The 22,964-nt window shown below is 40.8% G+C and overlaps 1 protein-coding gene across 1 annotated transcript in view; it reads right to left on the bottom strand.

Annotated features, from left to right (window-relative positions):
- LOC134623541 (galactose-3-O-sulfotransferase 2-like) overlaps positions 1-16,937 on the bottom strand; it is a 91,932-nt gene extending 74,995 nt beyond the window's left edge. The window contains exons 1-4 of the mRNA XM_065470184.1: positions 16,770-16,937; positions 3,962-4,137; positions 3,803-3,827; positions 1,774-2,409 (exon numbers count right to left, since the gene is read on the bottom strand). Of these exons, the coding sequence (XP_065326256.1) occupies positions 1,774-2,409; positions 3,803-3,827; positions 3,962-4,137; positions 16,770-16,937 (1,005 nt within the window). The remainder of the gene's footprint in view (positions 1-1,773; positions 2,410-3,802; positions 3,828-3,961; positions 4,138-16,769) is intronic.
- Between the last annotated feature and the right edge of the window lie 6,027 nt (positions 16,938-22,964).

Raw genomic sequence — 22,964 nt, 5'->3', positions numbered from 1 at the left:
TGATTAAAACATTTATTCAGTAGATTACATATACATAGTTTCACTTTGGTTATTACATATATAAGAGTGGCTTATGTCTCTCTGTCTGTTGAGAGGTCAGGAGCTAGTCGGCGAGGTGAAATAGGGTGCAACTGTGGTTAGCACCCTATTTGGTTAGCACAGACACACACATACAGCAGTGAGTTCATTTTTGTAGGTGAAAGTTTAAGCATGTTTTGCTAGGGTTGCAGTTTTTATGTTGGTGTACGTGACAGTTTGATGCAAGTACAGGATGTCTAACAGCTATGTTAGGGCTGTGGTTGTGGGGACTGCACCTGGAAGAAGAGGGAAGCGAATGTTCTTTTAATTGTGTCACAAGCTGTCAAATAGGACATTTGTGGTTTTGAGTTGACGTATCCATGTAATTTACGCAAGAGGGGGCGTCCTAATACCCCGATGTATAAAACTGTGTTCTGAAGTTTTGGAGATGAGATCTGATGCTGTTTGTATACAGGGTCCATCTCCCACGCTGCGTGTGTTCATTAAAAAATCTTCGTTTGACTCCACCTGACAGGGTCAGTGTGTTATTCCGATCTCCTCCACCTCTCTCTCCTCAAAATGAACCTTAACAAGTACCGACGTGTATGCTGTGTGTAAATATGACTTATCACCACTAACCTTCAGAGAGTGACAAAATGTACCTGGACATAATAGCCACAGTTATCTTATAACCAAAATATAAGGGACACTTACGTTACAGTATGTAGTAGCACTCTATGATAAAAAAAAAATCCATATTGTGTAATTTTGTTGAATGTTCAGGTGTTACTGGTGTAAAACATGAACAAGCAGAATAGAAAGCGATGTTCTTCGAAATCTAAGCGAAAGCTGGCAGGTGCAACAGACAGAAAGGTCTCTTTCAGTGAAGTCAACGCGACGTGACTTGGAAACCACGGGAAAGGAAACCATTTACTTCAGTTACGCTGCTGTAACACAGAAGCATCCTGCCAACCGTGCACACACTGCTGCTGTATCCTTTCTGGATGTAATATCCAGCACATGTTAATTAGCGCGACTGTTGAGATCCCAGACAGGACTGTGACACTCCTGAAGCAGTACTTTCAAGAGTTTCACTGTTAATGATGGCTTATTTATGAATGAATAGAAAGTCAGTTTTAGAGTAAAATAAAATAAACCACTGGTTTCCTGAGTGAAGGGAAATAAATACCTTATGTCCCTTTGATTTGAAGACGTTGTTCAGTATTAGTCGTCGCTTTGACTCTCTTTAAACAGACTGACTGTAAAAGATGAATAATATCCTTTCATCAGAGGAGGTAGCCGCTCAAACACAGTATGCCTGAATCTCCCTTACGAGCCACTGCTGAGGTGACCAGATGTACACTGTATAGGGCGGCCGACTCTGGACGGAGAACAAGACGATCGAATGTTTGACACTGGGCAATAAATTCAATACTTTCAACAATGAACGAACACCTATGATTTCATGTATATGCGTGCAGTCACGTCTGCCGCTGTCTGTCACCTGTGCTACCTCGCATGCAGGGATGACCTCACTAAGGCTGGGTCAACACTGTCAGTGAACCCACTCTGTGACGCTTCTTATGCAATCAAAGAAACGTGGTTTTCAGTCTGTGTTAGATTGTACGGACAGCAGTTGGTGAAGAACACAACTGAAGCAGTCGTCTAGCGTTAGCACTTTACCTGCTAACAAACTGCTAAAATGGTCTGTGACTCTACTTTCCTTCCACAGGTACGTCTTCTGAGAAGAGCTACTTCTTGCTCCATCTGGGCACGACCAAACTTGTCGATATCCTCCCAGAACGTGCGGTTGAAGGTTTTGTATAGGTACCAATCTAAGGCATTCCACTGGCGTAGCTTCTCCCGCTGACGATCCGTTAGCGACAGATTGGGCAACATCTTACCTTGTGAGCGTCCAGCTCTAGCACCGACGCCAGTCGCTACGGCAGCTTTGCCGACCCAGCTTCCGCTCATTACGCTGTTGCTGCCGGACTTTTGCTGACGAGCGTTAAGGCTAAATGAGACTACAGCATCCAGTGGCCAGCAGAGGGCATGTCTCAGCAGGATCATAGACTCATCAAAGTACTCGGACACAAGAATCAGTCTGAATGTCTGGCGGATCATGGCCTCACCATGCTGAGCTAATTCCACTGAGAAATTAGCATTATTGTCCATGCGAAAATCAAACCAAAGCAGGTTGCGGGCATAGTGGTTGTTGCAAAGACGAGGGTCATAGTATTTATTTGGGTCGTCGACAAAGTCTCCCAGCCCCTTTGCCTTCTGAAAGGCAGGAGCTACTTCTTTGTAATAAGCGAAAGAGGACTCGGCCAGCGCGACAGGATCCCTGATGATAGAAAAGTAGAATGTGTCTGCAGGCATCACTTTCTCCACCTGAAAGATAAAAATTGAAACAGTTACAAATAACGATACTACTGCAGTAGTATCACGTGTTGTCTCTGACATCCGTCACGGTTCAACTATCTATTGTTTTAATTATGAAACCAACAGAAGGTCCTCTGATGTCATTCTACCACTGAGCATGCTCAATCTGCACAGAGGGTTCGGCTTGCTGACACGGGTATTTACAGGTATTTACACTAGCAGTCTGGTGATTAGCCGGAATGACAAATAGTGCTAATGTCACGGTTCTGGGTCAGTGTTGACCCAGTATTTTGAGTTTTGATTGTTAGTTTATTTTTGAATGATTGTTGTGGTTTTGGGTGCTATGAGTATTATTAATATGATGATGATGATTATTATTAGAGTTCTATGTTTCTGTTTATTTGTGTTTAGGATTTGTGTTCTCATGTTTTGTGTGGATTTAGTTCCATGTGTCATTTTCTGTCTGTCTCTCAGTGTCGAGTCTGCGTCTTTGTGTAGTGTTCTTGTTTCCTGTTTTATTTTGAAGGTCTGCGTCTCATGTGAGTGTGTTCAGTTTTACCTCTGTCTCGTCTTGTTGATTACTCCCAGCTGTGTTCCCACCTGTGTGTAATCTCCCTGTGTTTCCCTGTGTCTATTTAAGTCGCGTCTTCTGTCTTTGTAGTTGCTGGTCTGTCTGTGTATCCACCCTGCGTCATCTGTGTTCTCCCTGCTGTTGTCTTCATGTACCATCGTCTCCCTCCCTTCATGTTCAGGCTCAGTAGTTTAGTTCTCCGTTTACCGTTTGTCCATCTATACTTTTGTGTTTAATAAACCACCCTCACACCTTCACTACTGCCTGCGATTGGATCCTCCTTTATTATTTCCACACGGCTCATCTCACTCGCCGTGACAGCTAATGCACGGCCCGGCAGAGTTAGGCTAACCAACCCCACTGGGACCTTCTAGTGCTGGTTGAAGGGTTCAGTTCCCTAAGAGTCTGAAGGTTTGGATGGGCTGGCAGTCCTCCTACAGTCATACAGGTGGTTAGGTAAAGTCAGACTAAGCATGGAGATAAGTGTCTGTAGTGTTATTTGAGCAAATTTCTAAATAAACATCACTTTAACCCACAAAATGACCTCTGTGTATTATTTTTGTGTATTTTCGTCATTAGTTGATACCGATTATCTTCTGCCAATGTTTATTATATGGCTGAGGCTACTGCTGTGTCACATCTGTATATGAGTTTGTACACTTTCATTTTCTATATATAAACTATAAAATGAGTCTCTTTAAAATGTCCGGCCATGCTGGAAATTTGAACAGTGGAGGATTATACAGATTGCTGTATGATTATCAAACTATTTTCAGTCATTACTGTCAGCCTTCTATTTAACACACCATTCTCCGCCCGTGAACGACTTACCTCTGGCTTATTAAACCTCATTAAAGGCGCTTATTACTGCATTAAAGCCAAGGTTCATTCATGCTTCACGCAGTATTGCCTAACCGTACAGCAGCTAGTTAACTAAAGTGGATTTCTGTCCTTTAGGGAAGCTACGTTAGCATCGTAGCCTAGTTTTACTGTGCCATGATGTGAAACTCTGTGGCTCGGGGACCTCGATAACCTTTGACTCTGTGAGCATTGAAAGGTAGTGGGTACCTCAGCTGGTAGCTCAGTGGGAGGGCAAAGCCAAGGTTGCGTTCCTCTCCAAAGCGGTACAGCATGTTGAGCACTGTGCTGCTTGCTGTCTTGTGTGTCTTGAGGATTATTACAATTTTTTGCTACATTTCAGCTTTTTCAGCTATTTTTAGCAGACAGCTTCGGCATTACAGCATCCACACTGCATTTTTGCAGGAAATGCAAATCTTTCTAGTTATTATTATTATCTAGACCAATCTAGACTAGACTGTGATCATTACAGCCACAGCTTGAGGTCTTTAACAGTCTCAGTGTTTTTCTTTTCATGTTTGTTTGAGAATTTCCCCAAATCATGCGATGATCATGATTACTGACAGTCTGGTATGAAAAGTAGTTTTGTTTGGAGTTGTGTGGGTTTTGTCTGTGTCATAGTTTCACAGAAAAGCGTCATCAAGATGTAGTCACAGCCAGAGGCCAGCAGGTGTCACTGTGGAGATGGTTTCAGATTGTTTCCACACTTCAATATAATTCCTGCACAAATGCTTCAGTGTTTCACGAAGCCTCGCTTTGCCCATCACCAGCAAGCATGCACCAAGTGCTGTTACTGCTGCACACACGATCTTTTCTCAGATCGACCAAACTGTCCGACCTGCAGATGTGCGTGGTTCATTCCCATGTGTCAGTTTAAAGATAACTCACTGAGTGTCAGAAAGACGAGTTTGCTTCTCTTCTCTGCTGCAAGTGAAAAAAACAAACTGCAGGATGTCCTCAGTGTCAGAGATGTTTTCATGTAATTTGAAAGCTTTGGATGTTGTTATCAAATAATTTCAGAATTTCTGGAAATAATCAAATTTTCATTTTTACTTAAAATTTATTCTAAGCTTATAATCATTTGCATTCTACTCTAAACTTGAAAACTTGATTTTATTCATTTTAAATGATATCAAGGTCTGGGCTTTGTGACCACCTGTTTGTGGTTTTGCACTGGTTGTTTCTGGTTTAAGTAATATTCTATGTTGTTGTTGTTGTTGTTGTTTTGTGACCCTGCCAAGAGGGGACACTCTTTAGAAATGAAGACAAACACAGCAGTTGGAAATCTCCAGTTCATTATATGTGTGATGGTGGTGATGATGATACAACAATATCACTACTACTAACAATAATAATACATTTTATTTAAAAGCACCTTTCAAGACACACAAAGACACTTAACAATAGAATCAAATGCATAATCGAACAATGACAAAATGAAGAACAATAAGAAACAAAAAGCACAACATAAAATAAACAAACAGTGGGTTCACAGTGAATATGCAGATTTGAACAGATGAGTTTTGAGTTGGGATTTAAACTGGGAGAGAAAAGCAATGTTTCTGATATCTGGGGGTAGAGAGTAACCGAAAGCTCTGCTTCCCATAGTGGTGAGGCGGAAAGAAGGCAAAGCAAGCTGGATAGAAGAAGAAGATCAAAGTGAGCAGAAGAGGTTGTGTTTAACAGGTGAGAAAGGGAAGGAGGGGCTTCTAGAATATAGTGGATATATATATATATATATATATGTATTTGTGTGTGTGTATGAGAGAGAGAGAGAGATGCTTTTTTTTCAGACCTACAGGTCAGAGTGTTTTTCCTGATTATGAGTTGAAAGATGACATTCACAAAGATCTGACAACAACTCTGATGAGCTGCATTTTAGTTTGTACCAGTGTCAGAGTCTACATCAGCTATTTAGTTTTAGAAGGTTCATTTGGATCGACTCAGGCTAAGAAAGTGTTTCTGGATCCAGAAACTGTGTAAGAAGCAGAATTTGTGTTTAAATGTAAAATTTGAAATTTAAATCCTCAGAAATGAAACTGAAGACATGAACTTGAGGTGAACAGTTTGTTTCATTTTAAAACAAACTATTTTGACATCATCAACAAATTTCCCACGTGTGGAACTAATAAAGCTTATCTTATCTTATCTTATCATCGTCGTCGTCCTGATTAATCAGCGGTGGACTGCCCGATGATCAACAGGTGTGATCAGGTGCAGCTGTCAGGATATTCAGAGTCTGAATCATTGTTCTGTCTCACATTTCCTTCCTTAAATCCAGTGTCAGTGTCTGCAGCAGTGATTATGTCTCATTATTGTGCACTGATGTTCACCATGAACAGAGTAACATGTCTAAACATTACTAACAAAACATGGAATCAGGTGGTCTGATCATTAATTTACTTGATGTATTATTATTGTGTTGTGTTGAATCTGGATGTTGCTGTATTGGTTGGCACTTTTCTTTAACATAGTGTGGAGATCTGCAGTGGTAGCTCCCATCTTTAAGAAGGCAGACCAAAGGTCTGACTGGCCTCTTCCTTAGAGGTAGTGTGAGGAGTTGAATCGTTTGGGAGGGGCTCACAGTAGAGCCACTGCTCCTCCATATTGAAAGGATCCAGTTGAGTTATTTGGGCCTCTGATCAGGATGCCCCCTGGGTGAGGTTTTCAGGAATATCCCTCTGGCATGTAGAGCTCACGTCTTATGCGTGCATGCCAACAACAGTAACCAAAGTCAGTTGCAGCATTTTTTGTCCACAAAAAAGAAAAATCCCACCTGCTACTGTGGAGGAGATGTCACTGCTATTGGATACTTTGCTGGAGCACAGTAAAGCTGTGGGTCGTGGGAATGACCCATAATGCTTGATCTATGTCAGGGGTCGGCAACCTGCGGCTCCAGTGCGGCTCCGCGTGGTTTGGGAAAATAATATATATTTTTTTAAGTATTTAGCTGAAGTGTATTTTATTTGTGTTATTTCTTTTTTTTAACTTGTAGTTCTAAATTGGAAGATTATTGTGATATTGAAATATAAATATAAAATTATATTATATTATTTTTTGAGCGCTCAAAATAAGCGCCACACTTGCTGAAGCCGGTATACCCGCCGAAACGCCGTGCGAGACTTTCAACCCCAGGTAGGCCAATTATGGACCTTCGGATCAACATTATGTCAGCAGCTGTTCTCCACCGTGAACTATGTTAAAAGCAAACACGCTCACGCCTGACAGACGACAGCTGACAGTCCTGCGTAAAGATGAAAGTGACTCGGTACAGCCCTGATTTGCAGACGCTGTGCGCAGAGGTTCAGGAGCAGAAGTAACATTGTAAACATATCACGGCAGACCCGACGATGTTTGCATGAACACGCTCTTCAGCATCTTGTAGTGGATTTTTGTTTGATATGTATAACTATGTAACTATATACTCTATATATCTATATGCACTGAACATCTATATTTTAACTTTCATGTGGAGTCTTAAGCACAAGACATTTTTGCTTCACCGAGGTTTATTAAGTTGGTACAGTAACAGGGCAGTTAATGTAGGGGGAGAGTTCTCCTGAATAATTTACTCTCCGGTAACTAACCTTCCCTAATACACACAGAGATCCTGAACACATCACAATAAAATACCACACACACACACACACATAATACATAGGTTACATGCTTCTTAAGTTCAAAGTGTGTGTGTGTGTGTGTATGTGTGTGTGTGTGTGTGAGTATGTTATAAGATTGTGCCACTTGCTGTATAAGATTTAATAATTAGGATTAATGTCTGACCTTTGACCGTGTCATGACCTATTGTGATAAGCCAGGGCAAGGGGTACTCAGAGTCCTGACTGGCCTTTGGCCAGGACCTTGGCCGCTACCTGACCCCAGCAGCTGTGCTGGGCGCGTGGGAAAGTTACCCAGCAGCAGGGGGCGGGGATACTGGTCCCTATATTAGGGGACCAGAGGGCACCCCCAGTGCTTTTTTCCTCCTGCTGCTGCTACCTGTCCGTCTGTGTGTTGCTCTGCTGTCTGTGCTTAAGGCTGTACACCCCGGGGTTTTGCTTTGCTTGCTTTCTGCTATGTAATTTTCTTGCTAAATGTCTGTATGTATTTTTCCTGCTGTTCATATGATTCAGTGTATTAAACTCTGTTCCAAGAATTCTACTCTTTTACAGAGCATCTTTTTGAGTGTCTTGATTTTAATTGGATTTGGATCTCCACATCATTGGTGGGAGAAGGTTATCAGGATGGCTTCAAAATTTGCGACCACAATTGGCACCCCAGATGGGACAAGGAATTAAGGTGATTGCTGGGAGCCTTGGGGAATGCCAAAGCCTTGCACATCAGAGAACACCAAGCGGCCGCTACAGTAAGGTAAGCAGAGTTCTTTTTTTTCTGCTCAATGTTGGTGTTGTCTGAGTGCAGAAGGGGGGTTCCACCTTGGCTCCAAGTAGATTTCACCTAACCTTGAAAAGGACTTTAATCAAATGGTCGCTGTTATTCTAAGTGATAAAGTGTTACACTGTAAAAATAATGCTAGTTGCCGATGCTGAAGGAGTGGAGTTTAATACTGCATCATATGTGTGTGTGTTATTCCTGTAACTTGTGTGACCTGCGGGGGGAGTGTGAGTGAGCGCTGTGTGTGTGCGTATTTGGGGTTTTTGTGTGTGAGAGGCTGCTCTGCCCTGTGCTGGAGTATGACTCCAGGGCTGTGTTGGGGGAGTTTGGGTTTATCTTTCTTTCTTCTTTCCGCTATTCTTTAGTGCATCTGAAGAATAGGTGTAAGTTGCGCAGAAGTAAAAAGTTGAAGTGATGAAAAGTGATAAAAGTGATGAAAAGTGATGAAAAGTGATAAAAGTGATGAAAAGTGATGAAAAGTGATAAAAGTGATGAAAAGTGAAATATATGTCGGCACCCCCAAGGTGGTTACCGCTGGAAACCTAGTTATCCATTTAGGTAGATAAGGTGACACAGGCTAACTAGGTTAACCATTTAATTGGTTAACCTGGTTAACCCAAGTGAATTGCTAGGTAGTCAGGACTGCTCGGGCTTTGGGGGAATTTTGGAGATAAGAACTCAGCACGTAACGCGGGGACTTGGGGCTCGCAGTGGGATTCTGAGGGCCTTCGAGTCCACCGGTCTGGACACGCTGGGTAACTGCGCGCGTCGCTGTATGAAAGGCGACACCTTCGGCCAAAGTGTAAATATGTAAATAGCTGTTACTAACCCTTAAGTATAATCGCTGCTGTAAATATTGCTAAGTAGTAGTCTAGAGTATAACCATGTATTGCTGTAAATATTGCTTAAAATAACTCTTGCTGTAAATAAGAGGAATACGCGTAAGGGGTGGGTTTTGATAAATAAATACGGAAAAGGGAAGTTAGTAGGTAGATGAGTAAAAAGTTGTAGAGGGACTGATTTGAGAGACTAAAAACTGAGCTCTCTGTGCTGCAGAGCGCTGTGTCTGCAGGCAGTTTGTGAATCATCCCTAAGGTATGTGGACGAGTGAGAGGAGCATCAGAGCAGTGAAAAGAGATAAGTCTGCAAAAATTAAGAGTTGTTGAATATAAAGAGGAAAATAGACACTGCTGCTGAAAAATAATGTTGTTGTTTAAGGAATTTAAACAGAAAGATCTGTAGAAATAATATTTGTTAAGGAGCAACATGAAGTAAGGTGGAAAATTTGTGGGTAAATTTGAGTAAAAGAAGATATTAATTACCAAAATAGGGATAATGAGTAAATAGGGATTGCAGGCACTTTTTTGGATTATTAGCTTAATAAAAGTATGACCAAAAGTTAAATAAATTGGAAATAGAGCTGCTTGACTAAAGTAAAAAGAAGGATAACCTAACCTAGAGCTAAATTGTAACATATCCGAACTAATAACAGTAAGAATGAGAACTATAAACTAATTCTAATAATAAAACATAGCTGGGATAAAACCCAGGCCTAAAATAATTAGAGGGAAAGTAAATAAATCACACAAACAAATAATAAATGAAATAGAGAGGTTTGTGTTGTGTTTGGAGAAATATAGAAGGCAGTGGTGATGATCTAAGAACATCTGAACATCTTAGTAAGGAATGAGAGATAGAGACCAAATAAATAAGAACATGTTTGGGCTACAACGGAGATAAGAGAGTCAAAAGAGCTTCCATAAATCGATCTCAGTAAAATGCAGGAGTTGTAAAAGAATCTAGTAATGTCTCAGAGTTTGCATGTGAAATGTATATTGAGGATTTGTTATCACTCACCAAAGAGGAGTGCAAGAGAAGTAAATAATGAAGTTTTGCTTGTTGTAGAGAGTTCTGCCGAGGGGTCATAAACTCACCCAAAAGCATATAGAGAGTGGAAAAGATACCTGAGTAATATGATGTGAAATGAATGATTGTTGGGAATAAATTGTGTGAAGCTTAGAGGAGTTCAGAATAAACAGGCTGACATGTGGGGTGAAGTGGTCATGAGGACAAATATGAACAAATTAGCAATAAGAGATACCTGCTAGAGATCTGTTTAAAATGCTGCCATCACAAATAAGTAGTTGGGAAGAGAAAAGAAGGTAGACAGGGTTTAGATGCAACTAACTGATATATTAAACCCAGAGCATAAGAGCTAAAATCACTGGATGGAAAATAGTGAAGTGAAATAGAAGAGTTTTGTTGGAAATGGTGGTTTGATAAGTCAGAGATTGTGACTTAACAATTTCAAGTAAAGTTTAGCGCCTGTTGAGTGTGGCAGAGACAGTAGAGAGAAAAAAAGAAAAGTGTTGTAATGAGAGAGCTCACATTAGCTGAGCCGCTGCTGCAGGAGGCGGCCTGTAAACAGCGTCACAGGGTGTAGCTGGCTCAAGTTGCTCTGACTGTGGAGTGTGTGGGGTGGGCCCCAACATCCTGCCAAGAGTGTCCTTGACCAGTGCACAGGCTTTCAAGTGATCTAAGCCAAATGCAAGTGTGTGAGAAGAAGAGTAAAAGACTGACCTGCATGTCTCAAAGAGGTTATTGTTATGGTGAGCTTGTGCGAAGCTCAGAGGAGTCACCTGAGACAGGAAGCAAAATTGTTTGCTTAAAAAAAAAAGAAAAAAAAAAAAGATGTAACTTGTTTGTAAAGTTTAGGGCCCACATCAGTGAAGATGCTGAAAACAAGTGATCAATTTCTGAGAACAAAAAAACAACAAAAAATGTAAAAAACAATAGTGCCCAACAGAGTGAGGAACAGGAAGAAAGAAGCTCTGAAATTGAGAATAAAATATTAGAAGAAACACCTGGGAGGGAAATGATAAGGCCAGTAAACTGGTTCTCAGCTAAATTAAAATAAATATAACAAACTATTAAAATAAGAAAAGGGAATTAAGACAGAACTGAATGAGAGAGGGGCAAAAGACATAACAGTAGAGAAGTAGTGGAAAGAATTGAGAATAATATAATTCAGTGAGTAAACAAAAAGCCTAAATACAATGACAGCTGATTAGAGTGTAATGGTAACAATAACAAGACAGTAATTAGAAAGATGTAATAAATAATGCCATTAAGTGTAATAGTAAAGTAAAAGAAAGAGTAGATATGAATGAAAAGTGATTACACTTGAGCACTGTAGAGAAAAAAAAATTAAAAAAGTGTAAATTTAAAGAAAAAGAATATTTGGCTGGGAAAAGAAACAATAGAAATAAAGTTGTGGGGTGCATGGCTGGTTAACCTGCAGCTGTGGATCATTAGAAATGCTGATCAATAAATAAAAAGCATGATTAGATATTGTGTGGGGGAAGGGATTATTAAAGGGATCATTGGTATCTATAACACTCGCCTTGATGCTGGTCAGACTGTGTGTAATCCTTCTTCTATAGCTATGAAAGAAATAACATTTAGAAAAGTGTCAGAGGTGTGTGACATAAGAGGGCCTTAACCCTTTAAGGCCTCAGTGTCAAGCTTGAATCAGGAAGTATTTAAGTGTTAAGAGTCCGAAAACATCAGAGTGATTTTATTCACCTAAGAAAGTAAATTAAAAAAAAAAAAAAAACACTTTATGAGTTTAAGGAATAACTTGCAAAATGCTGTCTTTAACAAATGCAATATGGTAATTCTTACATATGCAAAATTAATATTGTTTTTAATTTGTCAAGTTTAATAGGTATTGTGACAAATTTGGGGGGAATTGTTTCAGGAATCAGGGTTTTAAATAGTGACAGGGTTAATCCCACAGCTGCAACTTGTCAATTATAGGAAAGTTGAGCAGAAAAACATAAAAACTGTTGTATATGATAATAAAGCCCCTATGATCTTGTTTTAGTTTTACAAGAAAAATAAAGAAGCAAATATAGATAAATTTGTGCTGCCAGTAGGAAACAGAAAGCTCCCTCTATAAGCAGTGTGCATCATGTGGGGGGGGGGGGAATACACAGGAGCAGGGTTTGGAGGGGATGACAGAGCCTTTGTTCCAGCAAAAGGTGGTGATTAGAAAGAAAACATATTAACCTAAAATGCAATAAGGAGAAATCAAAAGTTGAGCCTTTGTACTAAAAAAACTAAGCAAAAAAAACAAAAACCATGATAAAAGTGATTATGGCTTAGAAGAGGAGAAGTAACATGAGAAAGTTTGAGATGTAGGAAGTTAGATAAAGGAGCTGAAGCGTGAAGAGTGATTAGAGAGGTGGGACAAAGAAAGTTGTGAGTCAGAGGAAAGGAAGCTAAATGGGAGAATTCAAAGACCAGGAGTAAGATAATGGAGAGTAACATGAGGTTGAGCTCACAGGCAAAAGAAAAAAAAAAGTGGAGCAAATGAAAACAGTTACTAACTAGCTGATGTATGCACATACTCGAAACAACGACTCTCCTGCTATGAAAGGAAAAAAAAGAAATACCTCCTTACAGATGAAGGAGCTCACCAACTGAAGGGGAGAAACACAGAGCACCAGTGAAAGACACCAGGCCAAGAGCCTGTGGAGTAGAGCAACACTGGCACTGCGAAGGCCTACGTCACTGATGAGGCCTGCACAAGGGTGGAGAGGAGGAGTCAGCTGGATGACGACATTCAATGGCTGGCACATGTGAAAGCCCAGGAACTCCAGAGAGGAGCGTCCAAGTGAAGATCCACAACTCATGAAACTGAGTCTCCTCGAGTCCAATGAAAGACTGTATCTGCAGAGGGCTAAAAAAGTGTATTAAAACACACTTTTAGTCAGCTGACATACTCATCAATCTGCTGAGGACTGACAATCGGCGGCCTCTAAGAGCCAACTTCGTCTGCATCTGGGATGTTCTCTGTGTGGATGTTCCTGGAGAATGCCAAGAGGAATGTGGGCAGCACCGTAACAACAAGGAAGTTACTGCCAAGAGAAATCTTCAGTACATGGACTGTGACTGATACCAGAGTACTAACTATCCATGATATCTACAGTGAACAACATGAAGCAGCTGCATCAGTAATGCTCCCAACAAACTAATAAGTTTAAAGCCCTGGGCTCCACTCCTTGTGTTACTCTCCCAGTAGAAAAAGAACACAAATAATAAGAACTAGGCCACATGAAAGCATTAGACTATTATTGGAAAGTTTAATACATCAGCATGATTAAACCTCTATAGGTGAGCAACTATTGACCTAGTACAATCCAAATTTACAAAAGTTGAAGTAGACCTTTAACCCTGCAATTAAAACTGTTTGTTTTTCAGGAGGTCTCAGTGTTTATCATGGCCATCCAGGTGTATTGTAAATATAATGCCAATTACATGTATTATTTACGGTCCAAAATGTACTATCACTCAAGTTAAGGAAAATGGGGTGTGAAGTAATTATCTGCCTCAGAGTCCACCACCAAAATGTGTAACAAGATCCAATTAGAGAATTTCTTATGATTACTGCCTATAAACAACCCATGCATGAAAATTTGTATGAATAGTCTAATACAGCTATTTTAGCTTTTCATTGGCTATTTTTCTATAAGAACAAAGGCTGTATAGCATTCAACTCAAGGTTGAACAGGTATGAAATTGCGATGCCAGTCATCTAAGGGCACTTCAGTATCTAAGGATAAACCGCAAACATAAAACATTACAAAACTATTATTTATCTGCCCCCCTTTTAGCAAGAAATTTGGAGAGGAGGAACTCCCTTTTTAACAGGAGTGGTCAGGGGGGAGTGGTCATCTGCTGGTCATCTGCTGTGACCAGCTGGGGTGAGGAGAAGGAGACAGGACTAAAAACATGCTGTGTAGGAGAGGCAGAGATTGATAATAACTAATAATAACTCAAAAGAGGGACCTAAAAACCGGAGGCCCAGCTTCCCATTCTACTTTTAAATATTCTAGTAAGCTTAAAGTTTGAGAGTCAAGTAGGGAGATACAGTGCTATAGGAGCAGGATGGTAATTTAAAAAAACAGATTTAACAAGGAGCCTATGAAGAGAAGTCAATGAAAGAAATATACTCTGTCATTCTAGTCCCTTTCAGTATTCATGTTGCAACATTTTGATGTAGATGGATGCTTTTAAGGAATTACAATGTCTACAACATCCTGATAATAACAAATTACAGTGGGCCAGTCTAGAAGTAATAAATGCATGAATTTGTCTTCCAGCATCACTCTGGGACAGGACTTTAGAGATATTTCAGAAATTGAAGAAAGCAGTCCTAAAAAAGTGCATATTAGTGCATATTGGGCCAAGAAACCTCACAGTGTTAATGGAGACCAAGGTAATGCCATTCAGAGCATACCTTTAGGTTGACTGACAGGTGTGTGTTGCCTGGCTTCATGGATGGATGAGAGAGAGGGTGTCATCAGCATGGCAGAGGTATGTTGCGTCTTTTGTGGTGTTACCTGAAGGAGGCATGTGTTATGTAAATAGAAATACATCCTGGTGTGAAACCTTGTGAAGCTCAATGGTTAGTCTTGTGTATGTGGGAGGATTCTTAGAATAACATGTTATGGTCACAAGTGTCGAACATAGAGATCAATCCACTGTCAGAGGCCTTAAGAAGATCATTTTTTAACTTTCATCGAAGCTGTTTCTATACTGTGATGTGCTCTGAAACCTGACTGAAACTCTTTAAATAAGGCATTCCTTTGTGACTATTTTACAGCATCTCTTGTGGGGATTTTTGACATAAAGGAAAGTTGGAGGCCTATAATTGGCTAGGACAGCTAGGTCAAGTGATGGTTTTTGAGTGATGGTTTAACTACTGCCAATATGAAGAACTGTGTGGTTAATGTGGCATTGTCTGACTTAGCTTTGAAAATTCCAATTCGGCAGCTATAGAGGTGTGGGAAGTTTGATCAGCCATATAGCCAGCAATGCTAAGTTTTGGGCTAACAGTGCTAATGATGAATTGTGAATTGGCAGCCGGTAACAGAGTTAATGTTTATCCAAATTCAGCTTATAAGTATGAAGAGGCAATAACCCAGCTAGTAGTCGCCCTAAAGTTCCCTGGTGCTTTGGCTCTGATTAGATGTCTTGATCACCAGAAAACAGACACATTAATAGCTAAATGAAACAGCATGTTAGAGCTTTACTCTGCACTTCCTAAATTGATAGCTAGGTAAAGATAAGTAAAGCTTTCTCTTTATAACAGCATTTGAGACAAACATTTCAAAGTGCTTCACAAAATAAAGCAATGAATTGGAATTTGCTAAGGAAGGGGTCAACTGGGTACAAATATTAACTTTAGTACTAAGGTGCATGCAGTTGTGAACTAACAAGACTAAAACAACTAACATTGCATGGCATACTCACAAATGTCCATAGATAAGTCCTCATAAAGGGCCTGTATTGGTAACTGTGAACACAGCTAATGCACTCTGCAAAGCTATCTTTCTGCAGGAGATGGCTTCTGGATGGCAGATGGAGATGCAGAGGTTCTGGAGCAGGTGCTGGTGATCTGATCACGATTGTGAGGGGAATACGGAGTGAAACAGGCTGCTCCAGACAGCTGAACCATGACCCATCCAGCAGCCGTTGAATCTGCTGCAGAGCCTACAGCCCAAGCAGAGCCGTACAGTGCCCAAACCAGCTTCCGAATGATGGATGTGCAAGATCAACTACTACCCATCGCCGACCCTGACTTCAATCAAGAGTAGGACCAAGTCGTCTCGAGTATTTTTTGGAAGCAATGCAAGATCCAGCAGTCAAGAAGTACCAAGAGAGACTTTTCTCGGACTCATAAATTGGTCGAAATATGGGACTGAAAAAGGGACACAAGTTGAGTAAAGGTTGAAGCTGCTGCAGAGAAATGTCAACCTTGAAGCTACCAAAGGACATTTCAAAGCCCACACTGAGAAGTCTGTTCAGAAAAAGAAGTTGCACCTGACCAAGATGAAATCCAAAATTGGGAATTAATTGTTTAATTGTGTTGTTTTTAATGTCACTAATGGTGTTGTGTAATCCATGTATGTATTATGTGTCTCTGCTGATGTGTTTTATGCCTTACTTTCATTTTCCTGTAATTAGGCTGGTTTTTAAGTTTCTTGAGTATTCTGTTAAGGATACTGTGTAGCATGATTTGCAAATTAAGAGGAATCAATTTGTCTTAAATTGGTTAACCAAGAGAATTGGAGACTTGGAAAATGTTATGTTGATGACTATGAGGTTTTTGGTGGAAGGAAGGGCTTATTCATTTGAGCAACAACTGTGTGGGATCTTTATATAAATCTTTATATAAATTCTTATGTTCTATGTAGAGCTTGCTTTTACGTATGTTAGCCAAAAAACAGCGCACGCATTAGTTTTCACGTTTTTTGTTGTTCTTTAGTTGTGGGGTCTTTTAGGTGGTACCTCTAGGTACCACAGGGGGGAATGTAGTGGATTTTTGTTTGATATGTATAACTATGTAACTATATACTCTATATATATACTCTACATAGTTTTATGCTCGCTTCGACGCCGCAGCAATTAAAACAACAAACGGCTGCGCGCGCTCGGAGTGCACCAGTGAAGACAATGCATTCATCATCACAGAGCATGCCGTGAGGAACACCTTCAGGAGGGTGAACACCAGGAAGGCAGCAGGACCAGATGCAATCCCTGGCCGGGTCCTGAGAGCCTGTGCTGACCAGCTAGCACCGGTGTTCACGGAGATCTTCAACCTTTCCTTGGCCCAAGCAGTAGTTCCCACGTGCTTCAAACAGTCCATTATTGTTCCTGTTCCAAAGAAACAACAGCCCGCTTGCCACAATGACTACCGTCCAGTAGCACTGACTTCAATTGTGATGAAGTGTTTTGAAAGACTGATGAGAGATCACATCACTTCTTCACTTCCTGCCACCATCGACTCACTTCAGTTTGTTACCGGATTAATCGTTCCACAGACGATGCCATATCTCACCTGCTCCACACATCCCTGAGTCACCTGGACACTGGCAGAGGGAATTATGTTAGGATGCTGTTCGTGGACTACAGTTCAGCATTCAACACAATAATTCCCTCTAAGCTTTTCACCAAGTTGATGGATCTAGGACTCAGCTCAGCACTGTGTCAGTGGATCCTCAACTTCCTCACAGGCAGACCCCAATCAGTGAGGGTGGGTAAACAAGTCTCCCCCTCCATCTCACTCAGCACTGGAGTGCCTCAGGGCTGTGTTTTAAGCCCCCTGCTGTACTCACTGTACACTTATGACTGTGTAGCCACATCAGACACCACCTCCATTGTCAAGTTTGCTGACGACACTGTTGTTGTAGGCCTGATCTCCGACAACATCGAGACGGCCTACCTGGAGGAGATTAGGAACCTGGAGACCTGGTGCCAGGAGAATAACCTCCTCCTAAACATCAGCAAGACTAAGGAGCTGATCGTGGACTTCACCACAAAGCAGGCGAGGAATTACAAACCCCTCATCATCAGTTGCACGCCAGTGGAGAGAGTGAACAGTTTCCGATACCTGGGTGTCCACATCACTCAGGACCTGTCATGGTCCTGTCACATCAACACCCTGGTTAAGAAAGCCCGTCAGCGTCTCTTCTTCCTCAGAAGACTTAGAGACTTCCATCTGCCACTGAAGGTGCTCAAGAACTTTTACTCCTGCACCATCGAGAGCATCCTGACGGGAAACATCTGCACCTGGTTTGGGAACAGCACCAAGCAGGACAGACGAGATCTGCAAAGAGTGGTGCGCTCGGCCGAACGCATCATTCAATCAGAGCTCCCTGACCTGCTGTCCATCTACACCAAGCGGTGCAAGTCCAAAGCTAGGAAGATTATGATGGACCTCTCCCATCCCAACAATGGACTCTTCTCACTGTTGAGGTCTGGGAAGCGCTTCCACTCCCTTAAGGCCAAAACAGAGAGAATGAGGAGGAGCTTCTTCCCCCAGGCTATTCGGGCCCTGAACCAGGTGTAGGACTGGACTCTCCCACACACATCACATCACTATAAGACTGGACTCTCACACACATCACATTAACACACGCACCACCACACATTTCCTATAATTTATAATCTTTATAATCTCTTTCTGCTATTTGCACATTTTTTACTGTACATTTCTAAGTTAATTTGTAAATTTTGTAGCAACCTGTAAATTGTAAATACTGTAAAACTTTTTCTGTCATTTAATGGCCGGGGATTGTACAGCTACAAGCATTTCACCCCTATGTCATACTGTGTATGGTTGTGTGTGTGTGACAAATAAAATTTGAATTTGAAATTTGAATTTATATCTATGTGCACTGAACATATATATTTTAACTTTCATGTGGAGTCTTAAGCACAAGACATTTTTGCTTCACCGAGGTTTATTAAGTTGGTACAGTAACAGGGCAGTTAATGTAAGGGGAGAGTTCTCCTGAATAATTTACTCTCCGGTAACTAACCTTCCCTAATACACACTCAACGTCTTTAATGCAGCACAACCAAAACAGTAACATTGTAACAGAGATCCTGAACACATCACAATAAAATATCATACGATATAAACACACACACACACACACACATACACACACACACACACACACACACACACACTTTGAACCCAAGAAGCATGTAACCTATGTATTATATATTATAAGATTGTGCCACTTGCTGTATAAGATTTAATAATTAGGATTAATGTCTGACCTTTGACCGTGTCATGACCTATTGTGATAAGCCAGGGCAAGGGGTACTCAGAGTCCTGACTGGCCTTTGGCCAGGACCTTGGCCGCTACCTGACCCCAGCAGCTGTGCTGGGCGCGTGGGAAAGTTACCCAGCAGCAGGGGGCGGGGATACTGGTCCCTATATTAGGGGACCAGAGGGCACCCCCAGTGCTTTTTTCCTCCTGCTGCTGCTACCTGTCCGTCTGTGTGTTGCTCTGCTGTCTGTGCTTAAGGCTGTACACCCCGGGGTTTTGCTTTGCTTGCTTTCTGCTATGTAATTTTCTTGCTAAATGTCTGTATGTATTTTTCCTGCTGTTCATATGATTCAGTGTATTAAACTCTGTTCCAAGAATTCTACTCTTTTACAGAGCATCTTTTTGAGTGTCTTGATTTTAATTGGATTTGGATCTCCACATCATTGGTGGGAGAAGGTTATCAGGATGGCTTCAAAATTTGCGACCACAATCTCTTTACTGACCACTTTTCACACACGGTTGCTGTACGCATACATCCGGCTGTAGCTTTGCAGCTCACAGCCCGACACACACCAACACAACAGCACAGAGAGCACAGACTTTAGGCGTGATTGCGGGTGCCGTGATGGCGAGGCGCAATTGCGCCTCCTCTGCAGCGGTGCTGCAGACCACACCCCGCCACACACATTAACCAGGTAAAATACATATTGAGGCAGAATTTTGCAAATAACTATTTTTCATCTTTGAGCAGCAAAGTGCCTTTTTTCCAATTAGTTTTTTAAAAGTCGGGTCAAAGCCCAAAGGCGATATAAGGGTGGCGGCTCACAACAGCTTTTGTTTGCTACATGGATCATTTTAGTTCAGCTGGGTGTCTTTCCTTTTGTTATATTTCTTTAAGAGTTCAAAATGTGTTCATTACATAAATAAAAAAGTAATTTTCTCTGTAGCACTTCATGGATTTAAGCAACACACCTTAGTTGTTCACACAAAGCTTAAAGGTAAAAAAAAAAACAATATATACAGTGTTATCTTCATTTTAGATGTTAAAAAGTATTTGCAGCTCCCAGTGTTTTGTTTTGCGTGGAAATCGCGTCCAAATGGCTCTTTGGGTGTTAAAGGTTGGGTTAACTCACAAAATGAGTTAAAAAGGGGGAGACTGTTACGAAATAAATATATATTCTTAGTGCTTATTTTCTGATTATATTGTTTCATGTATTTTAATCATAAAGGCTTTTATAAACCAAGGCCAGATGTGGCAAAGAATTAGGTCAGAGGGTGACAGGTCACCTAGCAACAGAGGCTTTAGTAAGGGGAAGTTAAGAAACAGGAAGTTTAGTGCAGAGCTGCAGAGGCATATTAATAAAATACAGGAAACCAGACAGAAAAAGAAGAACTAAGTAACACACACACACATTACCCAGATAGCAAGACGACATTGAATCTATGTTGATTTTTCATCCGAACCATCGTATATGGTCGGGGTTGAAATGCCAATGTTGTAACAACATTGAAATACTGTGGTAAACCGACGGTCTTACTATAGAGACGTTGTAACGATGTTGATTCACCGTTGTTTTTTTGTCATTGATATTTGATCTATTTATAGTGACCAGGTGACAACAACAACGTCGAGAAAATGTCTATTTATAGTTGACGATCGATCGGCTCTGGTCACCATCAAAAACCATCGATTTGTAGTTGAGCATTAAATTGCATTGCAACTGATCGGGTATAAAGTACCAGAGAAAGTAGATTTATTGTTCATTTGTTATCAATGACTTGGTCTAGTTCACCAGCTTTAAAAAATCGTGTCTACGTGCAATTTATGTATAGTTGACCGGGAAATTAAAGCAGCGATCACTTGGACTATTCCACAGCACCCCTCTCACATTGGTACATCCCCCCAGGTATTGTCTTCTACAGTAGAGCGGGACATTTGATTTACTCTCAGCGGAATTGACCGGAGAAGGCATCAGTTCATGCACTGCACTGGCCTGCACCACGATTAGTATAAGGTAAGAATGAATGATTTTTTTTTCCTACTCATTATTTCCATGTTTGCATTTGAATAACAGTAAAAAACTCGTTAATGTTGTACATTAACGAGTTTTTTACAGTTATTTACGTTGCTCCCACAAAATGTGGGAGCCCGAAATTGTGTCTATACTTCTTACAATCCGGCAACAAATAAATTGCACTGCGGACAAAGTATATCAACAAAGAAAACATTTTCGTTTCATAATTTCTTCGTTATATTCCCTTACAAAGCTAGCTTTAACGCTTCGAGGTTTCCTTTGTTCTTGCCGTCGCCTCGGCGCTTGACCCAGACTTTCGCTCTGTAGTTGCTTAGTACTACAAAAAATTCTAAATCTGTGATATATGATTGATAAACGTAAAGTTAACTGTATAAATGTGTTCAATGACTTTGTTACTTTTGATGATTGGAGAGCACTCGCTTCAATTCGCACACGAAAACTTTAGACTCAGTTTGAAAGGTCACGCAGCATGCCCACGTGACTGTACGTTGCACGCTCACCTAACTTTAAGTTGCACGCGTACATGACTTTCCGTTTGTGCCTTGAATAATGAATAAGGCTACGTCCACACGTACCAGTGTATTTTTGAAACCGCTGATTTTTCTATGCGTTTGCACCTTTTGTCCACACGTAATGTATGTCTGGCCGTACATTGTGTTTGTATTTCCAGGCACATTTCACGAAGCAGAACGCCTTCAGAGATATCCACGTGAACGCTGTGATACATCTGACCTTCAGTCCGAAGAAGAAACCCAGACCAGTCTTAAAAGAAAGCACAAGTAAAACCTTTTTATTCACAAACATATCTTTGATTGTTAAGAATTTATGATCTTGTCTTTTATACATATCTGTGGTGCTTGCATACTGCAATATCGCCACATAATATAGTCCAAAAAGTGGAAGTTTGTAAACTTTTTAAAAATGCAAAGCCGTGTACACTTGTGCACTTCAAAAATTCATTGTATACTGTACCTTCTTGCACGTCTCTGTTTCCTGTGTGTGTTGTTAGAAATCAAACTAACTTTAGGAAACAATATGCCAAAAGCATATTTACAATTACTTATTACGTTTTTAATTTATTTTCTTTAGACCAAATCCCCTGTACACATATACGGACTCAGAGGATGAGCAGCCTACAAAAAAACGGTTTCCCCAGGCCCCTCGAGTGAAAATACCAGGTAATAAAATACTGTCTAGTGTCTGTGTACATATCTGTGTCTGACACAAGGAGACTTTTTTGACAAGTTGTCTGTATTCTTAAATACTTAAAAAATTATCTTTTTCTAAACAGCCCTCATCACTCCGCAGTCTGCCCCCCAGCCCACTGATAGCAACCATCATAATGCCCCACCCAGCTTCCGGCACCTTTCGCCACTCCGGCACAAACCGACACAGCTTTGCGATCTCCCCAGCATGCAGAGTCTGATGTCTTCCCTATAGATGGTATGCTTTTAAAAAAGCTTTAAAGCTGCATCACAATGTCATTGTACTCTTATCTTCAAAACACCAGTTTATACTCCTGAATGTCATCTTGTTGTGATTTTTTTTTCTGTAGATTCCAGAGACTCTGTGAAAAAAAGGGCATTTAAAGAGACAGCGCTGTGCAGATGCATATTTGGTAAGTTTTAACATTTATTGTAGTTTTATGAGCCTAAAGTGAACAATAAAGGGATCAATTGATGTGCTGGGTGCGTTTCACATTTCCTATGTCTGTTTTTTGCTATATTACTTTGTCTTTCTTAATAACAAGACTTTCATGTCTGGTTAATCTGGAGATGGAGTCTTTGGTCTTCGGCTTGTTTTGTCCTCGGGTTGTACACTTTGTACAGCCCGAGGACCCCATGTTTTCTTTTTTTCTTTTTTTAAAGGATACACGGCACACCATGCTAAGACATATCACATTTTCAGCTTATAGCTCTTTGGGAATCAAATGCGGCAGTTTGCTGATTTCCGCCTGGTGACTTTCATGTTTATCAGCCTAGGAGTTTACATACTTTCTCCCTGCTGAAGACAATTAACAAGAGCTTATTCATGTGCTCTAATTCCCTTTTTTTGTCTTTGTTTTTTTGTGTGTGT

The sequence above is a fragment of the Pelmatolapia mariae genome, linkage group LG3_W (genome assembly GCF_036321145.2).
Source record: "Pelmatolapia mariae isolate MD_Pm_ZW linkage group LG3_W, Pm_UMD_F_2, whole genome shotgun sequence".
In the NCBI taxonomy this organism is placed as follows: Eukaryota; Metazoa; Chordata; class Actinopteri; order Cichliformes; family Cichlidae; genus Pelmatolapia; species Pelmatolapia mariae.
Note: the sequence above shows the minus strand (reverse complement) of the source record. Positions and strands in the feature narration are given on the sequence as shown.